Genomic DNA, 24,159 nt, shown 5'->3' with positions numbered 1-24,159 from the left:
TTAAAATATTGCTCTATTTCACATCAAAACGTCCGTTCAAACACAATAAATTTAAATTTTCACTTTATTTCTGAATGAAATTACAAAGTCTATTTGCATAATAGATTGTATCAAAGTATTTTAAAATATTTTTTATAATTTGAATACGAACCTTTCTAGTAAAGTAATTTTCATAGGACAAAGAGCTCGTGTGAAGAACATACCGGAAGTTGCGTTCCCTCAAACCAAAGCATTAAAAAAAATAAGCCTAACCTTTCACTTAGATGTTTATTTATTTATTTACGTTAGGTTTACACACTTTTCCTCTTACTTTCTTTTTTTCAACAATACCAACTCATGTGACTGAGTATCTATTTGTGGTCCGAGACTAAGGAAAGCTTCTCTTCCATAAAAAAAATTGGGGCGGGGAAAGTAGTAAAAGTGGATTGGAATAAGCAAAAAAAGGCACGGCCATTTTTGAATCGTTCTGTCAAGTTTGCACCCGGACAATAAACTTATAATTACAAACCTTTTCTTCCTAATTATAGAGTGGCGGCAAGAACAGCTCTGTGTCTCCCTCCAGTGGCAGCTATTAGGCATTTCATAGATTGTGGAGCACAACTGCAGAGCTAATAACTGGACTAAGTTTAAAATATCAGCCCCGTGTAACAGACCAGAGGTCTGGCAGTGTTTCTCTAACAGTTCGCTTCACTTCAGGGGCTCGGTGCATCTTTGCGGTGGAGGAAATAGCATCGAGCTGAAACGAGTAGGAGACTTGTGGTCGTGGTTTGAAACGCTGGAGCAATGCGCGGTCGCTTTACTTGCCTTTGTTTATATTTGACAAAAACAACACGAAAGGGGGGGAAAACATAAACTTCCTTCCTTCCTGCTCTTGCTGCTTCGCCACCACGACGTGCAAGTCTGGCCGCAGAGAAATAGTTGCAAAGGTAGATGCTTTGCTTCCTGTTTCCTCCGGAAAAAAAAAGCCAGACCTGCACCACTTGTATCTGATCTCTCCGACTCTGACACGGTGCCATGTTCTGCTCCCTGCCCACTTGTGAAAAGTTGCACGAGAAATGGCATCACCGAGAGTTTTGCTGGAGTGGTGCCGCGTCACATGCGCCACTTATCCCGACGTGGAAATAACTAACATGTCAACCTCATTCACAGATGGACTTGCGTTCTGTGCTATCATCCACAAACACCGCCCTGACCTCATGTGAGTAATGCCATATGTTAACAGAGCTGTCATGGCTGTGCGGAGTGAAGTGTGCCTTGCTTCTGACTTTCTAACTCCAGTTTACCCCTATCTGTTTCTGTTTAATCAGAAACAGAGGGGCTCGTGTGCACTTTGGTTAATCTGCATCTCTTTTTAACCCTTTTTTTGTCCAGTCTCATTGGCCTGAAATCGGTTAATTTGACACTGAACCACTCCTCTGGAATCATCTCATCTCTGATCTTTTAATGCTTTTTGCTTCTATTGTATTTAGAAAAGTTCATTATGTAGTTAATCATCAACTTTGTCGCTCATTTATTGTTTTTGGGGTTTTTTTTGTTTGTTTGTTTGTTTTGTTTTTAATTGAATCTCTCCAATTTCTTCACTTTACTCCAGAGACTTCAGGTCCCTCTCCAAAGATAATGCTTATGAAAATAACAAGCTGGTGAGTTTCTGATTGGAAACAAGAACGAAAGCATCCCGCATCTTTGTTTCGGTTTATTCACTTTCATTCCCTGTTTCTCGCCTGTGGGCCTGCAGGCGTTTGAGATAGCAGAAACAAAGCTGGGTATCCCTGCCTTCCTGCATCCGAAGGATATGATTTCCACCAAGGCGCCCGATCGTTTAAGCGTCATCTCCTACCTTGCTCAGTACTACTGCTTCTTCAATGGGAAGTCTTCGGGTGCGTTTAAGATAATCTGCCTGTTGTAGCCCTTAATTTTATGTTGTTGTTTTTATAGATGCTAGCATAAATTTTCAGGCTGAGGTTTGCTGTCCTGCTCAAACATATACAGTTGAATTAATATTTTGGATGCAGTGTTATCCCTCACTCTTCAGGTCAGGTGAATGAAATCAGACTGGCCCGTCCTCAAAGAAACAGTGCATGCACGGTGATTTGCGTGTCTTATCTTGACTTTACAGCAGGTCCTGCCAAATTGTGGTCATCGCACGGCACTTCCTCACACAGCCTCTCGAAGAGCAAAACTTACCATCATCCAAAGAGCATGAAGGTGAATGTTCACAGGCTATTTTGGTTCTGATTTAGTCATCTCTGTGGTTGTCACTTGAGCGACTGGTTTCTCTTCTGTTTTCAGAGCTTGACTGACAGCAAAACCAGTCGAGAGGAAAATGTTTCTAATGCGAGGCCGCAGACTGTGTGCAGTTTGTGTTTGAAGCCCGTGCACCTAATACAGAGGCATTTAATAGATGGAAAAGTTTACCACCGCAGCTGTTTCAGGTAACAGAAGGTCACAATGCTGTGCAAAAGTGTTAAGCCACCTCGAGGTTTCTTTATATTTTGTTTCCATGGAGCCAGAATTTCTTGTCACTTTTTAAAAGTGGTCTTGAGCAATAGTTTTTCAGTTTCTTTGGTCATTGGCTGCTTTTTCGCTCATTTTTAGTAAAGTCCTTGTAGCTGTTTTTCTTTTTTGTTTTTTTAATTTCATGGTTAAACTGCTCAACACTGGCCTATGAGTCATTCCAGCATAAAAACTTCACCCAAATTAACGGATGAAACAGTGTTGTGTTTGCACATCACACACTACTTGGTGAAGAACCAGTTTTAAATTGTATATTTAGGCACTTTGTTACTAGCATCCTGTGGCAAAGGTATGTCATTATTTCCCATTTATTTAGCTGAATCTACCAACAACAACAAAATGCCAGAGATAGAAAAGTTTGCAGGCATGAAATAGTATTTTTGCACAGTTTAGAAAGAGTTATTAGTTGAAAACTAGACATATCTCGGCATGGTGTGCAGTAGGTTTGAGGAAACTGGACAGGTGTGTGACATAAAAAAATACATTAAAGACCCAATAAACTATCTACAGTATGAAAAGTATCTAAAAGCCATGGACTTCAGAAATGGGGAAAAAATCCATCCACCTGAAACAGGATCTGAGACATACTTTTGGACCTTCAGTTGCTCCATCTAATGCTCCGTAAAGCTTCATCACAAATGGTCTCGGTGGACGAGTATCTGTCAAAAAGCCATTCTTAAGGAAGGATAGAAAAACAAACAATAGAACACTAACAGTCATGGATTGGCCTCCCAGAGCCTGGACCTCAACATTATTGAAGCAGTGCAGGATCATCTTGACAGAGAACTGAACAAAAGAAGAGCTTTGAATGTCCTTGAGAAAGCCTGGAGCACTATTCCTGTTTGCATGTTCCAATAAATCTCACTGCCTGTTTCCCACTTTCCTAGCAAAATATGAAGAAATGAGATCAGGCTCAATTCTTCTGAAAAGTACTGTAATACAGTAATATCTGATCATATTTGACACTCTTGATTCAGTAGATCTGGTAGATTTAGATTTCTCTTTTGTATTTCAGGTGCAAAGTGTGCCATGCAACTCTTTTACCACAGTCTTACACGCAGGGAAGTGACGCTGGCTCCTTGATCTGCGCTTACCATGCGACAAACAGTAAAGGTACTCACGTCGACGTCAGCAGGCAAACTGGATCTCAAAGTAAACTTCAGACAGTTTGTTATTCTCTGGGTGGACAGCCTATCACCAGCGTCCCTAACTACACAAAGAAAACCGAGTCACAGGACACACTGAGTTGCAAGACAGCAGAAACAGGCGGGACAGAAAGGATAGATGGAAGGACTCGTCCTGTTCCAGCACCAAGGCGGATTTCTGTAGGCCCTGTTCCTGCAGCCAGGATCAGAAGTTCACAGACTGTAAATAGCTCCCCTGCTGCAGGTAAACGGGCACACTTGTTTTCTTGTAGCTGTTCAGTCGTAATTATTACATTCCTGCTTTCTGCGTGTATTCTGGTCTTACATCTGTTTCTCTGTTAAGACATAATCATTATGTGTTTTGTTTTCCTCACTCTTTCTCTCTGCAGGTGGTTTATCCAGTCCAAGCAAATGTGCAGCCAGTCCGCCTCAAGGGTAAGTGTGACAAAAACAACCTGTTCATCGCTTCCTTTTGGCACGCACTTGTCTTTTCTCATGCATCTTTTCTGATTTGTATCTAATTATTTATTAAATGCTGAAAAACGAATTGTCACATTTGCCAATAAAAATATGAACCCAGACCTGATTTAATATTGGCCAGGGTGCTTTTCAAGGTTCTTACCTTGGAGCTCTTTAGCATTTTGGGAAAGAAGAGGAAGTTCCAGGAGGCTAAATTGAGCGAGCAGTGAGCGTTAGTGTGGCCACATTAGTAAAAGTTTGCACTGACCTGGATTTGATCCTGGGTTACAAATTCTCAATGCACAAATCCGTCTGAAACGTGTCAGTCTCACAAAAACGTTGATGTTCCGGCTCTACACAGGTTTGAGGTATGTTCTGACATCACAGACACTCTTGGCTTAGGATCTAAAAACAACTACAATAGAGAGGCTTGAACAGATGACCTTGAAGGGGAGATGGGCCAAATTTGAATCAGATGTTTTCTTCCCTTTGTGGCCAAAGTCAACAGACTTAACAGCACATCGTGTGTTTTGAAATATAGGTGCAAAGTTTCTGTGGTGGAATTCAAATAAATAAAAGAAAATGCCCATTCATAAAATGGAACAAGAGATAAGGTCTTAATAACTGACTTTCTTCAATGTGTTTTTATATTCCAATACTCTATAGCACCAGCCCAGTCAGCGCTAGATCTAAAATGAAAAGCAGCCATCCATGGATGGCCCTCGTGCATCCGGGACCTTGGACACAGCTGCCTCCAGCTCCACCTCCACTTCCCACTTTTCGATCCAAATCTGCTTCTAACTTAGATGGGTCGTCCAAAAGACCCAAAGTTCCTGCTCCAAATCCTTTTGAAGATGTGCAGGAGGACGACTCTCAAAGCGAGGTTGCTAAATCTGAATCTGAAGACCAAAATAAGCCTTTTTTGGGAGCTACCCAATCAGAGTGCAGCACCTTGGCATCGCAGGAGGCTGAAGAAAAAAAAGCTCTCCCACAGAAGAGCCCGGATCTCAGAGGGCGTGTTGACGTTGCAGAACCTGACCCAGTAAAAGAATTGACTGCAGATACTAACATAGAGAGACCTTGTGGTGAAAGAGGTGGAGATGGCGGTCAGATTGCTCCGTCAGATGTGACAGAAGCAGCAGGTCCGCGTCCCATTCCTGCATCAAGACAGAGTCGCATTTTACCCAGAAGTCTTTCTGTGCCAGCCATTGCGTCTGACCCTCGTTCTGCACCTGTCGGTGAAACACAGACGGATGAAGCTGCCACATCGTGGCGAAGTAAGGTACGACAAGAGATCAGACTTAACCAATAAAGGCCAAACATTAATGCGCGTTTCACGTTCTACCAGAGGACAGTCTCATATGGCGTTTCTTACAGTTTTCCATATTATATATATTTTTTTATTTTCAGCCTTCCTGTGAAAACGATCCTAAGGCTCAAAGACCCACATTATCCAAATCAAATACCGTTCAGGACCTCTCGCCTTGTCGGGGCCCCGCACCTGGCCATGGATTCCCACTCATCAAGAGAAAGGTACAACAGCTGGATTTAAAACAAACTCAAAGGCCACAAAATCTAATTCTGAGTCATTTCTAGATGTGCCTTTGTGTCATGTAGATGCAGACTCATCATTAAGATGAGACGTTTTGAGCAAACTGAGTAGTTTACCCAGAATAACAAGGTTTAGTCACTTTTTTTGGTGTGTGATTTATTTAAGAAATTATTTCTTTTTTGAAGTCTTCAGTTTTGGTGATATTTGTTGCTTGACAGGTGCAGACAGATCAGTGCACTTCCCCAGAAGAGCTGCAGGTGCAGATGAGAGAAGTGGATCAACATCTGGAGACACTGGAGGGAAAAGGAGTGGAACTGGAGAGGAACCTGAGAGGCTGCAAAAATGGTTCGTACTAAATAAAATAATTTATTGGCACAAAATTCTCAATATTGTGAAGCCGCTTTGTGTAAATACCATTACATTGACACTTCCTGCTTTTTTATTTCAGATAAACAGGAGGAACAAATGCTAATGGAGTGGTTCTGTCTTATCCACGAGCGGCATGTTCTGATGTGCCACGACACGGAGCTGGTTCATCTGTAAGCGTTTTTTCACTTGTGCGGCTTTTCTTTTTTTCCGTGTTTTCTGAGCATCGTAAACACATGTGTAATTTTTATTTCTCAGGACAAAGCAGAAAAAGCTGGAGGACAGGCAGACCGACGTGGAGTACGACCTCCGGTGTCTCTTTAATAAACCGGGTTAGTATGTAGCTCTGTGCATTGTTCAGTCACTTTTATCACCCACTGTATTTGACATTAACGGGAATTACTGATCTGTAAATAATTCAGGGATCAATATTCTTTTATCCAAGGTTCTGTAGGCGTGATGAAAGGTCTTTAGCAGAAAGTTGACATAACTGCCATCAGACTTTTGCGTGTCAGGGGTGATTTGTGACAGCATGGCTGAAAGGGTGAAAAGGAATGTTTACAAGCCGAGACCTGCTGCGACACGGTTCAGAGATATAGTTAGAGGGTTTAGACGTGTAGAATCTTTATGATCATGTAAGAAAAGTACAGTGAAATTGTATGCAGTCCTATTTAGTGCACAGAAGGCAATCTAACTATCTCAATCAGTGTGTGTTTGAATGTGTATGTATGTCTGTGTGTGTCATTATTATTGCACTGTTGTTCACAGCTGTGAATACTGGTTGCACGGGTTAGTGAAAGGAGGCAAACTCTTCAGTGTTCATTTATTAGTTCTGGGAGATGTGCTGTTTTTCAAGTCTGTTTGCCTTGTTCCAACTGCACCGCCTCCCTGAGGGTAACAGCCAGGATGTGTGATGTGCCCATCAGGATACTGTGGGCTTTACTGTGGCACCAGGACCTGTAGAGGTCCTAGAGAGAGGAGCGCAGCTGGTGATTTTCCGTGCTGCGCTGATGACCCTCTGGAGTGTTTCCTGAGCAGCGCAGCTTGCAAACCACACCAGGAAACAGTTCCGCCTGTACACTTTAAGCTCCTTGGCTAGGGAATTGTTTTTCAGGAAACCTCAGGGAGTGAAGTCGCCACTGTGCCGTCTTGATCAGCACAGTTGTGTAGGTTTTCCAGGTTAAATCATCATCCAGATGCAGGCGCAGAAACTTCAGTCACTACACAGTCCCTGCTGATGTGATAGGCTAAGGGTCTGTTTCTCCAGAAGTCCATTATTTCCTTAGTTTTTGTGGTGTTGAGGAGCACTTTGTTTTTCCACAGAGAGGACAAAGACTGATGGTCTAAGAAGAAGACCACAGACAAAATTCATGGATGTAGTGAAGGAAGAAATGCAAAGTGTTAATGAGGCAGATGAGACACTGCGGTGCTAAAGGGAGCAGCTGGAAAGAAGAATAGATGATGATCCTAAAAGAAGGAAAGAAGACCCAGTTAAACAAACGTGACATAGTAATAGACTTGGTCATTTATTGGTTTGGGAAAGTGATCTAGTTTTGGCCACTGTGAGGGAACAGAGTCTGAGATTTCACTAACCTTTGTTCCTCTGTGACCTCCCGCGCTACAACACACCCATTGCTGTGGAGGGTAACAATGCTCCAGCATTTCCTCCATTTGAAAACTCGCTACTGTAAGTCTAGACTGGTGGAAGTCCAAACAGTTTAGAGATGGTTTTGTGAACTTTTCAAGCCTGATGAGAAACAGAAACACCAGCTCACACTTGACTGTTACGTCTGTCACTGAAAACACTTGTTTCTAATCACATATTTGAATTACCAGTTAATCTTAGAGGGTCACATACTTTTGCCATTCACAGACTGGTAAGTAACACTGGATCCTGACATGCTTTTTGATTCTAAATGGTGCAACAAGAACAAGAAACACTACAAGAAGGCTCTGAGTTGACTCTTAAAAGGCACTGAAATGAATTAATGTTTCTATAAGAATATTGTTGCTATCCTATCAGTGGAATCCAATGGAGATCGCTGATTTGTTAAATGAAATCTCATTGTGTTGAACTTTCATTGTCATCATCTGCACACACAGACAAGAACTGGAGTCAGGAGGATCGAGATAAAGAGAAGAAGCTGATGGATGAGCTGGTCACCATCATTGAACAGAGGAACCACATCATCAGCTGCCTGGATCAGGACAGACAGAGGTACTTAAGGAAAAAAAATCAATTATGCTTTTGCATTTGTACATTTTATCTGAGTGCAACTTTGTTTTTCTGATTAGGGAGAGAGAAAATAACGTGCTTTGGGAAGATGTAATGAACAAAGGTAAGATAACGAGCCTTCTAATAAAAGCTCTTTGGTACTGTTTTGTATCTTCTGTTTTGCCTGTATGACGAAGGCAGAAAGAAATTGATTCGTTGGATCACAAATAATGCTCTATGTCAATGTTTGCTTACTGCTTAATGTTTGTTTTGCTGCTCTTTCGTCTCTTCTCAGACTTCCAGAAAGAAGGATTAAAAGAGCTAAGGAAGCCCAAAAAAGATTTCAAGCCTACAAAAGTACTAAAAATCCTGAACCACAAAGAAGAAAGCACGAAGAACTCTGTGGATAAAAAGAGTTGAAGAAGTGTCAGAAGCTCTCATTGTTCATGTGTGAACAGTATGAAATATGCACTTATTAAGTACATGCTTACTAATTATGTGTTAAAGCCCAGCTCAGTAACATCACCAAACAATTTGTATTGTTCTCAGTTGGCACGATATATGCATTATTATTAATGTGTTTTTTCACTCTAAAAATTATCATCATCTTATTTTTTATGGTATTGTATGATCACATACTTGTGGGTTTTTTTTAAGTGTGCAATAAATCTCATGTGTTAAGTACTGTCTGTAGTGCATTTGAATTCAAAACAACAGACAAAAAATATTTAATATACATGCACAATGTACCTGTTAACACACCAGTAATGTAGGATTATGTTCATTCTCAATTTTGCAGTGTTTTTTTTTTTCTTCACTATGATTTTAAGTAAAAGGAAAATAATAAAGAGCAGAGGCTGAAAATACTTGGTGACTCAAAATATGAGTCTTAATTTGTGGTTCTAGTAGATCTTATTCTGAAAGTTTGTTTGACGTCTGAAAATTAATGAAAAAGGGAGAAAAACGTGTTGGCTGTCAAGTCTAAACGAAACCCAGGTTAAATTGCATTTAATCAGAATCAGAATACTTTATTGATCCCTGGGGGAAATTATTTTTTGTTGTGCTCCATTATAAACCAACATAAACATAAACCAACATTAAGACAAGATAGACAATATGCTAACTAAGAATAGTACAATATATACATAATTCACTCATAAATAAATAGTTGGAAAAGAAACGTGTAGTTGTAGCAGTAACCAGTGTGTTAAGTGGATGCGTTGTACAGGGAGATGGCCACAGGCAGGAAAGATTTCCTGTGTCGTTCAGTGGTGCTGAACGACAGCAGCTGCATTTATGTTAACAAAGAAAATTATCTGTTTCTCATAGTTTCAAACAAAAAGAATGTTTTCCTGTATTTATACTGTTGTATTTTATTTCGCAGTAAAATTAAGGGTCGTAAAAAGCTACAGGCTCATTGACAGGACTGCAAAAAATAAAGAGAGAAAAAGACAGAAATACCGCTCGTACGACAAATGGCGAATTTTATTTATTTATTTAAATTACAACAATCAACTTTTTTTGTTGTTTGTTTTTTGGGGATTTAAAAACAATAAATAAATGTAATTGTACTGGAGTACAAGTGGAAAGAAAGTTCCTTTTCCTGTTTTTCATCCGGAATATTTTCCAGCGCACCAAACCACCGGAAGTTTAAGCTTCGTAGCATTCATGTGGGTCCGTGTTAACAACAAAGTGTGTTGACTTTCTTCTACGGTTTGAGTAATATTTTACGTAAATTTTAGGTTAAAACATGTCCGACAACGAAGATAAGTAAGTAATGATGACACATTGATGAAATTCATATTAAAATGCTTGTTTCTTTATTATAACTCGGCGCGAACTAGCATTGTAGCTAACGCGGTTAGCCACACTGCTAAGTGCTCTGTATAAACTTATTGACAATTTGCTGTCTTTAGAATCTATTTATTGTCTTTTAAAAACAAAACTTTGTGCCAAATTTGCAGCTTCGATGATGGAGATTTTGATGATGCCGAGGAGGATGAGGGATTAGATGATCTCGAAAACGCGGAAGACGTAAGTTGATGATTCTCTTAACTGGACAGCACAGACACTGCTTTGCTTTTGTTGTTTGTCGTCAGTTTTATTTTAGCACTACTGATCGCTGCCTTTGTATCATGTTTATTGTCGGTTGTTTTCTGGTGAATAGGATGACCAGGAGAACGTGCAGATCCTGCCCGCGGGAGAGGGCCAGCAGGCAAACCAGAAGAGGATCACAACTCCGTACATGACCAAATACGAGAGGGCCAGAGTGCTGGGGACACGAGCCCTCCAGATAGCGTGAGTGTTTCTTCATTGTCATTTACGGCTTCACGGTTAGGTTTAAGGTTAATCATGCTGGAGGTGTTGACGTTCCACGTCCAACTGATACAGAGGTTATGTTTCCCACACCAGTCTGCCGATATTCAAGAAAACCTGACATAGGAGTTTCCACTTTTGTGTTTATGAGAGCAAAGCATTTCATAACTGTCAGAGTGGGTCGTAAGGCACCACAGTCGGTGAGAGTGAGATGTTGAAAATATTCGTCCACACTTCTTTGGTCCTTTTGTCCAGTTTTGTCATTGAATATAGAACTATGCTGAAAGGTAATGTAAAAGAGTACTGCAGTATTTGAGTGCATCTGACTTTCTGGTATAGTACATTGTGTTACTTTGTCTTTTGTAGGAGCAAAGGTAAGGACTATGAATAATTGAGTGAAGCTGGTGCACTTAATGTCATGTTAATATAAAATTATTTAGCACCAGAAATATCAGTTTACCTGTGATTAGAGTTCATGTTTTACAGATGATAGTTGGATTCACGTGAGCACCTTCTGATCTTAACCTTAGTGAGATTAATGGGTTAGCAAGGTAAGACGAGGCTAAAGCCAGCGTTTTCAGTGTCACAAAGATGGCTTTCCTTTGACCTGGCCAGATCACCACAGTAACTTATGCTAAATACACAACCTGGTCAGCAACATGTTGTGGTTAAAGTTTTAGTTTAAAATCATTCAGAAGTGCCACATTTTTACTAATTTTTTTTTATTTTTTATTTCCAGTAGCCTGTAAATGTGATATAGATTCTCTGCTGAAGTGAGATGTTTTGTAAATGCTACCTGTAGAACTTAAAAATGTCTCTAATGCTCACTCGACCCATTCTGCGCTAAAGGAGAGTCAAACATCGTGTCAGACGCCCCCTTTCTTATATGTGAGCACACAAAGAGCCTGAGTTAACAAAAACAGTTCTGTGATGACACCTGTCATCTTTGACTGGGGTTTTAGGTTTTGTCAAGCCAGATAGTGCAGGGAAACCTAGCTATGTTGAACTTAATTTGTAGTATATGCCTCTCATTTACCTTCTACAAACCATTTCAATTTTTAAAAAAGAGAAAGGAAACTCTGCGGCACAAAGTAAAGCACAATCAAAAATTACTTGCTTCCTCTTAAGGCACTTCCACCTGTCAGTGATTAATCCACACTTCCTTAAATACTAACCCTCAATTATCTAAAAGAAGAAAACATGGTGTTTGTAGACTGAGCATTGAAAAAAGGCTCTAACACTGTACTGATGTGGTTTACCTGCTGACTTGTCTCCAACAGGATGTGTGCTCCAGTTATGGTGGAGCTGGAGGGAGAAACAGACCCGCTGCAGATAGCTATGAAAGAACTAAAGTAAGCCATAATTTTCTTTGATGACTTTTTGTCATTTCTCTTTTTCATGTGTGAGTGACATTATTTAAAGAGCAGGTGACTGTAACAGTATCTCTGTCTTTTTGTCCTCACTGACAGGAGCAGAAAGATCCCCATCATCATCCGCAGGTACCTTCCCGATGGGAGTTACGAGGACTGGGGTTGCGACGAGCTCATCATAACTGATTAAACATCTTATGAAGCAGTCTACGCTGACAGATCAGCCTAAGCTGCTTCACAGCCACCACCCTAACTGGTTTTACACAAACCCAGTGGAGGAGTCTCCTTCACGCCCACTCCCAGATCCAGTCGCTGTAATTCTCCAGTGACTGTAAACATGAGGTGTACTGCATAAGACTACTTAAAGACTCAAAATAATGCAAAACAAATTAGTATGCTGTTTATAGTTCATAATCCTGTGAACTTACTTATTGTTTTCCCCTCTAACTATTTGTTTAGTGTTCATCACAACCCAGCTCATTTTTTCGTCTTTCTTTTATCTGGTACCCACTGAACTCAATTGTTTTAGCGGCTGCAATGCTTCTAAGAGCCACAAGGGGGAGATATATCTCAGTCAAACACTTAAGTTTTATAAAGGAATCCTGTATTATGAAGTATTTGTGTTTTTGAAAAGAGGTGATTGTAGTGAAATTACAGTTTTATTGTTATAAATAAAGATTTTTGTATAAAGAGTTTGATTTATGTTACTTACACTATGAAATGTAAACAGAGGTTTACAATGAGGGTGAAGTTACACTCTCTGGGTTCATAAGTCATAAAGACTTAGGAATCCTACTGCAACAAGCACTAAATGCACACATTACTGTAGTAGATCGATAGATAACAGTAAGAATCCTCACTTCCGACAGTGGGTGTTGATGTTTACACGGAGAAGTATTGTCACAGTCATGATGCATGGTGTGTGTGGCTCCCCCCGCCCCACTCCATAAACACAAAGCAGCCAAACAGTCAGTGTATTGTTTTAGGAGAAATGGGTTGTTGCCCGGGCAGAGAGACGGCGAGTGAATGCGGGAAGACAGAGAGAAAGTTTGTGAGAAAGCAGATTAAAGGATTTCTTGTAGGAGGCAGTGTGTGATGATACTCTAGTAAATAGGCGAGCGGATTATATGTTGCTTGTGTGTGTGTTTGTGGGAGCTCCGTGACATGTATGTAAAGACAGAACTGATTTGAAAGGGAAAAAAAAATGCAGCTGGTAATAAAACTGATGAAGAAACTCGTCTTTTTTCTTCTGTAGTCGACTTAAAGCAAAGGCGTGTCGGTCACTGTGACCTCTGAGCATCAGCAGGCAGGAGCCAGTTGGCGCTGGTATTAGTAATTATGTGTAAAATGTGTGAAAAACTGCTTTAATCTATGAGTCTTTTGATTGGAGGAGACGGCGCCTCGGGGTGATGCTGCGCTTCTTTCATGGGCTGGAGAGGGTGGCTCGTGATGCTCACCAGCACCAACACAGGGAGGCCAATATCAGGTCGCCTCCAGCAGAGGGAATGACTACAATCTCCCGAGACCTTCGCTGGATCAGGAACTTCCACCTCCTACTTGATTTGTTTGTCATTTGTCTGATTTGTTTTTCAGTCCTTTACAACATGACTTCTCTTATTGCTTTCCTAGATATACGCTGACTGGCCACTGTATTAGGTACACTTGTTCACCTGCTCATTATCACAAATATTGAATCAGCCAATCACATGGCAGCAACTCATTGCATTCAGGCATGCAGATGTGGTGAAGATGACCTGCTGGAGTTCAAACTCAGCTTCAGAATGAGGACGAAAGGTGATGTAAGTGACTTTGAGTGAGGCGTGGTTGTTGGCGTTAGGCAGGCTGGTCTGAGTATTTCAGAAACTGTTGATCTGCTGGGATTTTCCCACGCACCCATCTCTAGGGGATACAAAGGAGAATGGCCAGAGGTGAGAGGCAAGCTGAGAGGAATGTGGCAAAAGCTAAAAAAACACTTAACCAACTAAAGTCTGAATGCACACCAGAAGACCACACCTGTGCCACTAGTCTCAACTTAGAAAAGAAAACTGAGGCTACAATTTGCACAGCTCATAAAAAAGTGTTTCCTGATTTCTCCTGTGATATTCTGATTGGATGATCAGAATTTGATATAATAAAAAAAATATAAAAAGAACATTTAAAAAAGGTGATGTAATCGCATGGTGGTTATTTTCTTTGCAGCTTTTAGGCCCGTTTGAGCACTAAGCCTACCTGAGTAGTGTTGCTGAACATTTCCTTTCCTTTGTGGATGGAGATAAAAGGATTGGACATGTTATCATGACAGGATAATATACCATGTCAAAAAGCTCAAATCATCTTGATGGTTTCTGAGTTTATAAGATACCTTTATTAGTCCCACGAGTGGGAAATTTCATGTTAAATATGTACTTAAATGGCCTCCTCAGTCAACAGATCACCATCCAGTATAGCTTCGTTTGGATGTGGTGAAACAGGAGATTCACATTATGGATGTGCAGCTGACACATCTGCCGCAGCTGTGTGATGCTGTCATGTCAACATGGACCAGAATCTCAGAGGAACATCTCAGGAAGGTCCAACCCTGTACTAACAAATTGAACTGCATTTTACTTCCTTTGATCAGCAGTGGTCATCTCATAGCTGCAACACAACTGAGTCTCATCTCTCTTTCTTTCACCTGTTGCACCCTCCCAAACTTTCATTTGATTCTCTATAATTGATTTCTTTTATACTTGATCAGTAGATTGGATTATCACAGGCTGATCTATTACTGCACTCTGGAGTTTCTCCTCTGATTCTTCATTTGCGTTTGTCAGTTTGGTCGTATCAGCACAGAGCCTTTGTTCTATTTTTTCATGGATCATCAGAGCGGACCGTGCCACCTCCTTTCACATCTCAGGCAAAGGAGATTATGAACAGAATGTGCTCAGCTAACGTTTCATTGCCTGCGAGAATCAAATGAAGCCTTTTGAGACAGTCACCTGTCTGACACCTGCTTTGACATTCATTTGACACAAAATCCCATAACTCTGTCTATATCTTCTCCTTTTCATTATTTGAATCCCATTTCAGCTTCTATCTGATTTTTTTTTTTTGTACTAGGATGGGGTGAGTGTTGGGGACGCTTAGATAGCGAGGGTTGCTGGGTCTCTGCATGGAGTGTAGGAGTCCCTTTGTATCCTGCTGAAGCGGCAGGCCAGGCAGTTATGGGTACGCTCCCTCATTGCCCATGTTTCCCTCCTCCCCCTAGATCCCTTTCAATGGCCCTCTTTGTCTTTGCAAAGTATCACACAGCCGATTAAAAAGAGGGAATTAAAAGTCAGGCTTAACCCACAACACGCACACACATACACACACAATATAAGGAACCTGAAATATGCATGCATAACCAACCCTGCCCCCCGAGGCTGCATTACTTTAAGTTTATGTAAAGGAAGGTAGCTGCATCACAGTCTAATTCATCGCCCTCCACATGCACGTCACTATCAGCCGTGTCCAGCTTACCTCTACCAGTGGCCAGATTGAGCATCAGCCAGCCAAAGTGAATTATCCAGTAGCTGAAGAGATTATGTTGGGAATGTGAGCAGCATGGGCTGAGTCATTAGATGCCCCAAAGACGTGAGCTTTTGTTTGTTTTTTTTCCACTGCAGTTTGTAGCCAGAAGAGAAGAGTTTTTGTGGTCTTCACAACCAAAAGGAACCTTTTTTCATCATTTGTAGTATTTATGACTTTTCAAGAGGCAAGCTTGTATTCAAGCAGAAATAACAAAGCTTTATTTCACGTCAGAATACAAAGTCATCATCATCATCATCGTGTTCAGGCTTTCACACCTGCTGTTATTCAGACGCAGTTACACAAGAAATGTGAAATGCTCAAATGAGAAATTGAGAGAAAGGATGTGCACGCAAACATGAAACCAAATCATAAATAAATGTGGAATTAAAAACATTACCCATAGCTCACACACACATATATAGTAGCAATGAGAATGTAAGCTTAACTCTTATGCTGGAGGTAATTGGTTAAAGTAAAACTGACTTTGAGCTCTGCCTGAGCTGTGGTGCATGCATATGGTCCACATGTGTGCAGTACCGATATACATTACGTATAAAACAAAGAAATTCAGTTTAGCTCTTTTGCAGATATAGGTTAAGATATTTAAAATGCAGATATATTTGAGAAGCAGTGAAGAAGAATGCGGGATGTAGGGAAGAGAAATAACAGGTATAACGTGTAAATAAAGATGGTAAGTAATCATCAAAAGGTAAGTACTGATACAAAAGCTGTTAGTAGTAAAGTCATAATTAGGACAAGGCACATTTTCTATTTGACATCAGGCTGCGTTAAAACATTCAGTGCCTGGAAATTGTTTTCTCAGTGTTGGCATTATTTACAATGTAACTTTTTAAACTATAATCAAAAGATCATTTTGTCTCACACTCAACCAAAAAAAAACAACAGACAAAGGCAGTGCTGTAGACTTTCAGTGGATAACAATGGCAAAAAGTCATTTTAAACAGTACAGTAAACACAGCACGTTGTTAAAACAACAAGTACGTTTCTGTTAAGGATTTTGTCATGAAACACTGAGTGATAATGGATTATCAGCAGATGAATAGAACTGCCTTTCATCATGAGTCAGTGCCTTTGTGCTACAAACTTAAAGGAAGTTTTTGACACGATTGCATTTTGAATTGAGTCAAAGCTAAGAAAAAAAACAAAAAAACAAAACACTAATTGGCCACAAAATGTAAGGTAGCTTTGAATGTTATGTTGGGAGAAACTTTCTTTTAAAAGAACAGTTTCTTCTTTATAAAAAGTACAGGTTTTGGTCTCAAAACTTTGGTCATGTTTGTGTGTATCGACATAAGTACATTTGCAACTTCAAGTACACCCAATAAGCTAAATATACACTTCAGTTAACAAAAGCACAGCATGGATTTATGGCATTTTTTCCCCTCCGTGCCCATTTGTCGAGTGTACAAAGGCATTTTAAGTGAACACAGCATAAACAAATTGAATTCAAAAAGGGACGACTGTGGCTCTGAGAGGACAGTATGTCATGAGTATTTGTTGTGTTGACTTTCGAAAGGAATACAAGGCTAACGTTTGTTTGACAAAAGGTCAGTCAAGCCTGAGAAGTGAAAGGCCGGCAAATAGTTTGGCACTCCGTTCTCCTGGCGTTAAAACAAACATCTCGGGTAAAATGAATTGGTCTCCTTTGTCGCGCTCACAGATCGAAGTCTTGCTTTTTTCTCGCTGTGTCCCTGTCACCTCTGACCCCTCCGTTTGCCCGTGGCGTTGTGGACTGCTGCGATACACGATGACAAGTACGTGATCTCATACCACCCATGAACACAGCCAGAAGTGCCAAAGGCTTTGCTGTGGTGCTGCTGGTGGCGTTGGGTGGGTGATTTTTATTTTATTTTACTTATTTGCATTATCGATGTATTGAACTCTGACTCCTCCACCGAGTGCCGCAAATGATCGACCGCTCCTCAAAAGCACCACGCTCCAAGCTCATCCTCAGGCTGTGACAGCATGTTTTCATCTGGGCAAGAGCAGAATGGTGTTTCCCCCCTTCTGCCTCCCCAGACGCATCCCCCAGTGCCTGCCCACTCCCCCCAGACCAGATCTCGTTCGACTCTGACACCACCAGCGCGACTCTTGCTGCTGCTGCTGTCTCTGCTCCTCTGGTCTGACGTTGGGGCTGAACCTGCACCGGCACGCTCTGGTCTCGTTATCTGTCATGGCCGCGACAGCGTTGTGTAGACAGGCTGTTCCCAGTGTGTGGGGCTGTGCGACTGCGATACGCTGGCTGAGTCAGTGATGGCAGTGTACAAAGGCCTCTGGGAAGGCCCCATGTAAGAAAAGGCAGAGTACAACCCCGGAGCCTGGCTCGAATGGGCGTAGTATGACCCCGAGCCCTGGTGGTCGGCGTATTCTGCAAACTGAGCTCTTGAGGCCAACGAGGGGAAGGCAGAGCTGTAGTGAGGAAGGCTGAGGGGGGTGTAAGTGACGTGGGAACCTGCTGAAGCTGCTTCCACAAAGTGACCCGCAGCACCTCCGGCCTCACTCTTAATCTGGGCTTTGGAGGGATCTGAGCTCAGAGGGGAGCCATGGTGTTGCTGTGGCGGCTGCTGCTGCTGCTTGGAGAGCCAGGCTGCTGAGTGTCCACTGGCCGCTGCCAGAGCTGAGGAGATCCCATAGGCGTACGGAGAGGCCGGAGTAGCTGTTGTGGTTCCTGCAGCCCCCGCACTCGGCCCAACCCCTGGGTGCCCATTAGGGGGAAGGTACTGATCAAACTCATTGACATCAAACGGCTCCATATTAGCCATTACCTCATGACTCATCTCACCAATGTCCACGTTACCAAAGTCGATATGAGGTTTCCCAGACCCCGCAGCACCTGAGCTTCCTTCCGCTCCCATTGTACCACGAGAAGTCCCGTTCCCGGCTCCCTCCCTCTTACCATCTCCTGCCTTTGCAGACTGAGGCTCGGTCTTGGGAGTAGTGGGAGGTGTTGGAGGACTGTGGCTCTGACCTGTGGCAAAAGAGAAAGCAGTTACAGCTCGTTTGCCCTGCAGATTCACAGACAATTACCTAAGCGTGTGTCATCATGTTCAGTGGACTCAGGCATAACAGTGGAGTAGCGGGCGGGAGCCGGCAGCCCACCTACAGCATAAGGGTGATGCCCATTTGCCAGAGGGGACCCGGCTCCCCCACTGTAGGCCACTTCCAGGTGGGTGCCTTTGTAGTGGTACTGGCTGTAGATGACCTCACCCTCCAAATGGCCTTCAGCCTCGCTTCCTGACCCAGAACCAATCTTCCCATTCTTGCGGCGTCGCGGCTGATACTTGTAGTCAGGGTAGTCCTTTTTGTGCTGCTTCCTCAGCCTCTCTGCCTCCTCAATGAAGGGTCGCTTGTCACTGTCATTAAGAAGCCTCAGGGGGGGAAAAATGGTAAATTTGATCGTTTAAGTTACGAAGATCCATAGTCACTTTTTTTCCTGTTGAATACAGTACATATTCTACAGGATGGTGCAAAAAGACCATAGAATAAAAAAGAATAAACCTTTATGACTGGCAGTGATTTGCAAATGATTAAAACCTTAGATTTATTTGAAATGTGTAGAAAGACAGTATGATAAATGCTGAAAGGGTAAAATATTTGGATTTTGAAGAATACGCTCATTTTGAATGAGCCAGCAACAGAAATAATTTACTGGTTTGCTTTGTTACCTCATCTTTGATTTAAGCACTTCACACTCCCGTGAAGCTGGATGACCGAGCACCTCAGAGAACACACCTCATCTCTGACCAACACTTTGTAAGAATTAGAAACCGAGGAGACTGATTGTTCCAGTTTTGGAACCTGAATGTTTTCCAATTCTTCCTTGGTGTAGGATTTCAGATGCTGAAGAGTTTCGGGGCTTTTTTTCTTTCTTTCTTTCTTTTTTTTGTTTTCCATTTCAATTTCATAACGAGATAAATCTGGATTTCTGAACCTTAAATCAGTTCATGTTTCACTGTGAACTGATTTAAGGTTGATTAAGAGTTAAAGGAATGAATTTGATCCCAGAGTAGGAAGAAGTGATTCCAAAAGCCTCTCTTTACTCCTCTGAAATGCTCTTTAACACCCAATAATGTTACCACTTTCTGTCTTATAAAAACATTAACAATACTTTTTTGTTTTTTGTTTGTTTGGGTTTTTGGTTTCCTTTTTTTTTTGGGGGGGGGGGGCATGTTGTCTGTCCCCTATCTTCAGTTATGTGTTTAAATCATTGCTAATCCTTCATATCATATTTCTATCAACCCTGCCAGGATGACATATTTTCCTTTGTTAGCAGCAATAGTTTCATTTGCTACATCTCCACAGCTGCATCTAATGTCACTCCTGCCAGCGGCTTCTGACTGCCAAACTCTAATGAAATGATACAGCCCAAAGTTGCATCCTGTCTGCAACATGGGACTGAGCTCCTACTATTACACCCCTGACAGGAGTGGCATGAGAAAACCCTGACCCTCCTCAGCCTCCCTGTTCATCGTGTTTGTGGGTCAATTAACTACTACTGACTGAGCCCAAGGTCAAGTCTTTATCAAATTAATATGATCCCTGCAAGGTAATGCATTTAACCTTTTCTGTCCTTCTTGGTAAGAAATAATGAGCAATCTGAAGAAGTCAGCAACCAAGAAGGAAAGACTCTCCAGTGCCTGCCTGACAGAAGGTTGAAATGAAAGAAGTGCAGGTTTTCTGTAAGCAAATGAAGCAATGAAAGACTCAGAATATTAGGGAACTGTAAGTTTATTGACTATAAAAAAGGCTAGATCATTCTTCTTCTTAAACTTTGAATGTACTTTAAATGAACTTTGCCAGGGGGGGAACTCCTTCCAGCTAATGTTTCCCAGGAATTAAAACAGTGAATTGAATTAGCCAGGATTCAGAAACATGTGACCAGGGCGCACTCACTGCACCAAAAAACAAGAGCTGCTCAACTGGTGAACTGTGGCCTAAAGCGGGAAAGAAGACTGAGCTGCCTCCTAATAGTCTAAAAATACTTCTTTTTTTTTCAGGAAACATATCACAGATAATATCACGTGTAAAACAGAGCGAGGCATTTTTTTCAAACACGTTATAACTGTGTTGGTTTTCATCGACTTTAAGAACATTAAGTGGAGGGTGTGCACTAAATCACACGAGTCAAAGTGGTGAATATACAGTGGCCTCTCTGTGAGCCTGCAGAAGCTGAAATAGAAACGTGTGTTTGATGTGTTTGAGCTGATATGTTTCGGTTTATTGAGATGATGCCTCTGTAACTATAACTAACGTGTGTGTGCGCGCGCGCGTGTGTTCATTTTTGATAAAAAGTCTTCAGTGTCTGATTCAATTATTCCTGGAGTAGCTACTTAAGCTGTGACCCTTGAGCGGTGGTGTTCATGTGGCTGTTTATTTTAATCTGTCAAAGCTTAATCGTCTCTTTCTTGTTTGGTGGAACGAGAATTCACCTAAATTTATTATTCAATTTACTGTGTGTGAGAGCCAGACGTTTTCGGGATTTTAAAGTGGGCCTTAAGACGGACTATAAGCAACCGGCCTGCTCACCTCCAGAGCTTCCCCAGGGTCTTGCTGAGCTCCGCGTTGTGCAGGTGCGGGTGTTGGTCGGCCAGTTTCCTCCGCGCCGCCTGCGCCCACACCATGAAGGCGTTCATTGGCCTCTTCACGTGCTGTTTGTTCTTGTTTCCGCTGCTTACGCGAACGGGCATGGGCACGAGGGTCCAGTCGTAGCACTTGAGCACCTGGCTCACAGCGTCGCGGATTCCCGCGGGGAAGCGGTCGTCCTCGTCGTCGGATTTGACGGAGGAGCAACCCGCCGACGCGTCGTCCAGCCCGACCAGCTGCGGCTGATGCTGCTGCCCGTGGAGAGGCGAGTCCCCAGCAACAGCGGCCCCGGAGGAATGACCCGGTGACAGGGAGCGGCTGTCGTCAGACATCCCTGGGCTGAGCTCAACCTCTGAAAAGCTCTGCTCCTCTCTGGACATCGTCCTTCACACAAGCCTCCAGGCGCGCAGAGGATGTAAAAAGCTGTTCTTAAATGCTCAGCTCTACCTGTCTGGTTCTTGTTTCTGTGTAGCTCTGCAGTTTACGCACGGAGGGTCGGCTGTCTCTCTGGCCTCATCTAAGTTATAATATAAACTGCCAGTCTGTCTCTACTCTCAGCCTCCGTTGCAAAACTCTGTGAGGATTCCACATTAAAGTTCTTTCCATCCGTGTTGTTGGTATCATAGGCGGCTCGATGCGCACCTTGGACCCCAGTTTACCTGCTATTGCGCAACTCTCTCCGCCAAACTCACCCGCTCTTACTTCCCTCCTGACTACACCTTCCTTCTCTCCTCCGTTTATCCCGCGATCGAGATCCAACAGCGAGGACCTGAAACAGCAGAGGGATGAGGAGCATCAGCTTAATAAATCAGAGGTAGAGCGGCAGCGGATTTGGGTACGGTTGGCCACGATTTAGCAAAACTTTCTGTTCTTTTCGAATCCAGCATTAAGATGCTAAACGTCCTGAATCTGAAAGCATTAACCCCACATAAATACTCAACACGATATCACGATATGTGAAACCATGCCTATATGTGTATATTTGTGGCCCTCTATAGCGCACATCCCCCCTGCAGGTCCGGGCCTCGGCTCCCAAAACAAGCTACTGTTTTACAGTTATTGCAAGCTCCCCGGAGAAAATGTGTTGGAATGATAGGAGACCACAGCAGCACAAAAGTCGGATTTATACCGCGTGGTTCTTGAATAAATACATCATGCCGCTGGAAACATACCCCCCCCCCCCTTGTGTGTGTGTGTGTGTGTGTGTGTGTGTGTGTATGGGCACTCCTGTAAATTAGCTTGTTAAACAGGGGCAGGTTTAAAGTTGTCCTCGTTTTGTCCATTAAATCAACAGCCTGTCTGGAAGTTTGCGTCCTAAACTTCATGGAAAAGAGCAACACGCAGTCCGATTATTTGTTTTCTATTTAGAAAATCGCTCTGGTCGTTTTTGTTTTTTTTAAAGGTTGGCCTCTCAACGCCCCGCTTCCCTCATATTTCTTTTTTAATACGTTTACAGTTTTTTGTAATCATGCAGCACACTACATGTCCGAATCAATGTTCTGCATTTCCTGGCGGTTCGTTTGCTGTGCGCAATTATAATTAATTAACCAAATCTATAATTTTACAAACGGCACAGGAGTTCAAATTACATTTGTGAGCGCTGTGACTCTAAATACATGTTTCCAACACCAGCTTTTAATTAGCCTAACATCTAATTGGATGTTAGGAATTGTATTCGTTTCCAACAGAGCGGCTGGTGCAGCTTCCCCATCTGTCCGAAGCGTATTTTGATGCTCTGTTGCCACCTGGTCTGCAAGGGCACGTCGCGGGCTGTCATCACATCTCTAAAGGTCTGTGTGCGTAAACTGTTGAGGAAAGCGCATTTACGCGCGCGTCTCTTGTGTTTGTAGTACATGCTGCTTGTTTCATTCTTACGAAACAACGAACACCATCGGTGCCTTTTCGTTGTTTCTTAAGAATGAAACAAGCAGCGTCACCTGACCGGGCGGGGATCATTTGCTTTCGCCACCGAGCAATTGGTTAAGTATGTTTTTTCTTTAGCAGATCAAACCAAGATCAAATCAGTGGAAAAGCCAATAAAAAAATCAACTGGACCCATCTACCGATGTGCAGCAGAACAACAGATATCGCTGAATTTATTTGATAACAGCTTAACTGCGTTCGACCCACCCTTTAGATAACGCGTGTTATTACATTACTGAGGATATTTACTGTGGGCTACCCACTGAACTAACACTCAACACCCGACTTGCCAGAAATCTGGCTTTCATTTGGTTTTGAAAAAAAGGGCCTGTTGTTCATAATCTAAAGATTAAGTGTCTGCCAGATACCGAAATATAACTCGATTAAATATGGGGGATAATCGGACTTTTTAATACGTGTGTAAAAGTGTAGAGTCATAAATCGCCTTTAGTTCTGGCAGTCTCCTTTGTTGCGCTTGTTGTGCACTTTTCTTTAATTAATGATGAAATCCTGAAGAAAATAAAGGGGGAAAACACTTGAAGACCAAATAAATTATGACGATCGGCACATGAAACTTTAACCACAACACAAATCGGCTGGAAAACTTCGCAGCACTTGTTGAAAAGAGGAGAGGTGATATTACTGTAGCCCTACAACATCGTTAACTTTTGGCAGCAGGACTATTCTCACATGGTTTAACAGAATCATTGTGGTGGCTAAAATAACAAACAAAAAACAACAAAAAAAAAAAAACCAAAAAAACCCCCACCATAAATAACTAAACAATGATCCATGTTTATGAAAGGTAAGAGTGCATGATAAGTCTGAGTTTCGGACTCTGACGAAAAGAAATAATCAAACGGCAGAGTGAGAGCAGCAGCAGCTGTAGAGAGGAAAGAGTTGGAAATGCTAAGCGCCTTACTTCAGTAATGAGGAAAAGGAGGTCGTCGGTTTAGCACGAGAATCCGTGAGTTCCCGTCCGAGTTTCCAAAGTGACGCTCGCTCCCCAGCCCCCTCGCTCGCGCCGCCCGAGTATGAATGCTTGCTCTGTGTGTCTGTACCAGGGCTTAAAGAGCTCCTTGTACGCGCCCGAGAGAAAAAAATGAAAAAGATGCGGAGGAGAGATCTTAAAGGACCAGCGCA

The 24,159-nt window shown here is 42.3% G+C and overlaps 3 protein-coding genes across 5 annotated transcripts; 2 read left to right on the top strand and 1 right to left on the bottom strand.

Annotated features, from left to right (window-relative positions):
• Positions 1-467: 467 nt before the first annotated feature.
• LOC146575689 (MICAL-like protein 1) lies at positions 468-9,117 on the top strand. 3 transcript variants are annotated; one of them, XM_085270510.1, is made up of 16 exons: positions 468-926; positions 1,150-1,198; positions 1,592-1,640; positions 1,736-1,877; positions 2,117-2,205; positions 2,290-2,432; positions 3,530-3,903; positions 4,049-4,094; positions 4,785-5,400; positions 5,529-5,651; positions 5,889-6,015; positions 6,119-6,209; positions 6,295-6,368; positions 8,140-8,254; positions 8,332-8,375; positions 8,547-9,117. In XM_085270510.1, exons 4-16 carry the CDS (start codon positions 1,793-1,795, stop codon positions 8,669-8,671), a joined length of 2,052 nt encoding a protein of 683 aa, XP_085126636.1. In that variant the 5' UTR covers positions 468-926; positions 1,150-1,198; positions 1,592-1,640; positions 1,736-1,792; the 3' UTR covers positions 8,672-9,117. The 3 variants fall into 3 exon arrangements, with proteins under 3 accessions (XP_085126636.1, XP_085126634.1, XP_085126633.1); XM_085270508.1 differs by lacking the exon at positions 468-926 and having other exon boundaries at positions 941-1,198; positions 2,120-2,205; XM_085270507.1 differs by lacking the exon at positions 468-926 and having other exon boundaries at positions 941-1,198.
• A 760-nt stretch (positions 9,118-9,877) lies between these two features.
• On the top strand, positions 9,878-12,630 carry polr2f (RNA polymerase II, I and III subunit F). The gene is made up of 5 exons (XM_085270506.1): positions 9,878-10,021; positions 10,216-10,285; positions 10,419-10,549; positions 11,848-11,919; positions 12,037-12,630. The coding sequence occupies exons 1-5, from the start codon at positions 10,002-10,004 to the stop codon at positions 12,125-12,127; spliced, it is 384 nt and encodes a 127-aa protein (XP_085126632.1). The 5' UTR covers positions 9,878-10,001; the 3' UTR covers positions 12,128-12,630.
• A 3,049-nt stretch (positions 12,631-15,679) lies between these two features.
• LOC146575687 (transcription factor SOX-10-like) lies at positions 15,680-24,093 on the bottom strand. The gene is made up of 4 exons (XM_085270505.1): positions 23,939-24,093; positions 21,037-21,862; positions 18,718-18,878; positions 15,680-18,478 (listed from the first exon to the last, which is right to left on the bottom strand). The coding sequence occupies exons 2-4, from the start codon at positions 21,471-21,473 to the stop codon at positions 17,682-17,684; spliced, it is 1,395 nt and encodes a 464-aa protein (XP_085126631.1). The 5' UTR covers positions 21,474-21,862; positions 23,939-24,093; the 3' UTR covers positions 15,680-17,681.
• Positions 24,094-24,159: the final 66 nt, after the last annotated feature.

The sequence above is a fragment of the Mchenga conophoros genome, linkage group LG4 (genome assembly GCF_057382185.1).
Source record: "Mchenga conophoros isolate Kocher_MC1m ecotype Shallow Benthic linkage group LG4, M_conophoros_male_GT1.1, whole genome shotgun sequence".
Lineage (NCBI taxonomy): Eukaryota > Metazoa > Chordata > Actinopteri > Cichliformes > Cichlidae > Mchenga > Mchenga conophoros.
The sequence above is the reverse complement of the archived record's forward strand: the minus strand, read 5'-3'. Positions and strand labels throughout refer to the sequence as shown.

What these genes read in the sequence shown, in the direction of transcription:
- LOC146575689 (XM_085270507.1), top strand. Translation starts at nt 1,056, where the DNA reads ATGGCATCACCGAGAGTTTTGCTGGAGTGGTGCCGCGTCACATGCGCC. An exon ending in ATCATCCAAAGAGCATGAAG is followed by an intron (nt 2,206 to 2,289) that starts GTGAATGTTCAC and finishes TTCTGTTTTCAG; the next exon opens with AGCTTGACTGACAGCAAAAC. An exon ending in CCACATCGTGGCGAAGTAAG is followed by an intron (nt 5,401 to 5,528) that starts GTACGACAAGAG and finishes TTTTATTTTCAG; the next exon opens with CCTTCCTGTGAAAACGATCC.
- polr2f (XM_085270506.1), top strand. Translation starts at nt 10,002, where the DNA reads ATGTCCGACAACGAAGATAA. An exon ending in ATCTCGAAAACGCGGAAGAC is followed by an intron (nt 10,286 to 10,418) that starts GTAAGTTGATGA and finishes TCTGGTGAATAG; the next exon opens with GATGACCAGGAGAACGTGCA. An exon ending in ATAGCTATGAAAGAACTAAA is followed by an intron (nt 11,920 to 12,036) that starts GTAAGCCATAAT and finishes CCTCACTGACAG; the next exon opens with GAGCAGAAAGATCCCCATCA.
- LOC146575687 (XM_085270505.1), bottom strand. Translation starts at nt 21,473, where the DNA reads ATGTCCAGAGAGGAGCAGAGCTTTTCAGAGGTTGAGCTCAGCCCAGGG. An exon ending in ACCCTGGGGAAGCTCTGGAG is followed by an intron (nt 18,879 to 21,036) that starts GTGAGCAGGCCG and finishes TCCCCCCCTGAG; the next exon opens with GCTTCTTAATGACAGTGACA. An exon ending in GGCTGAAGGCCATTTGGAGG is followed by an intron (nt 18,479 to 18,717) that starts GTGAGGTCATCT and finishes CTTTTGCCACAG; the next exon opens with GTCAGAGCCACAGTCCTCCA.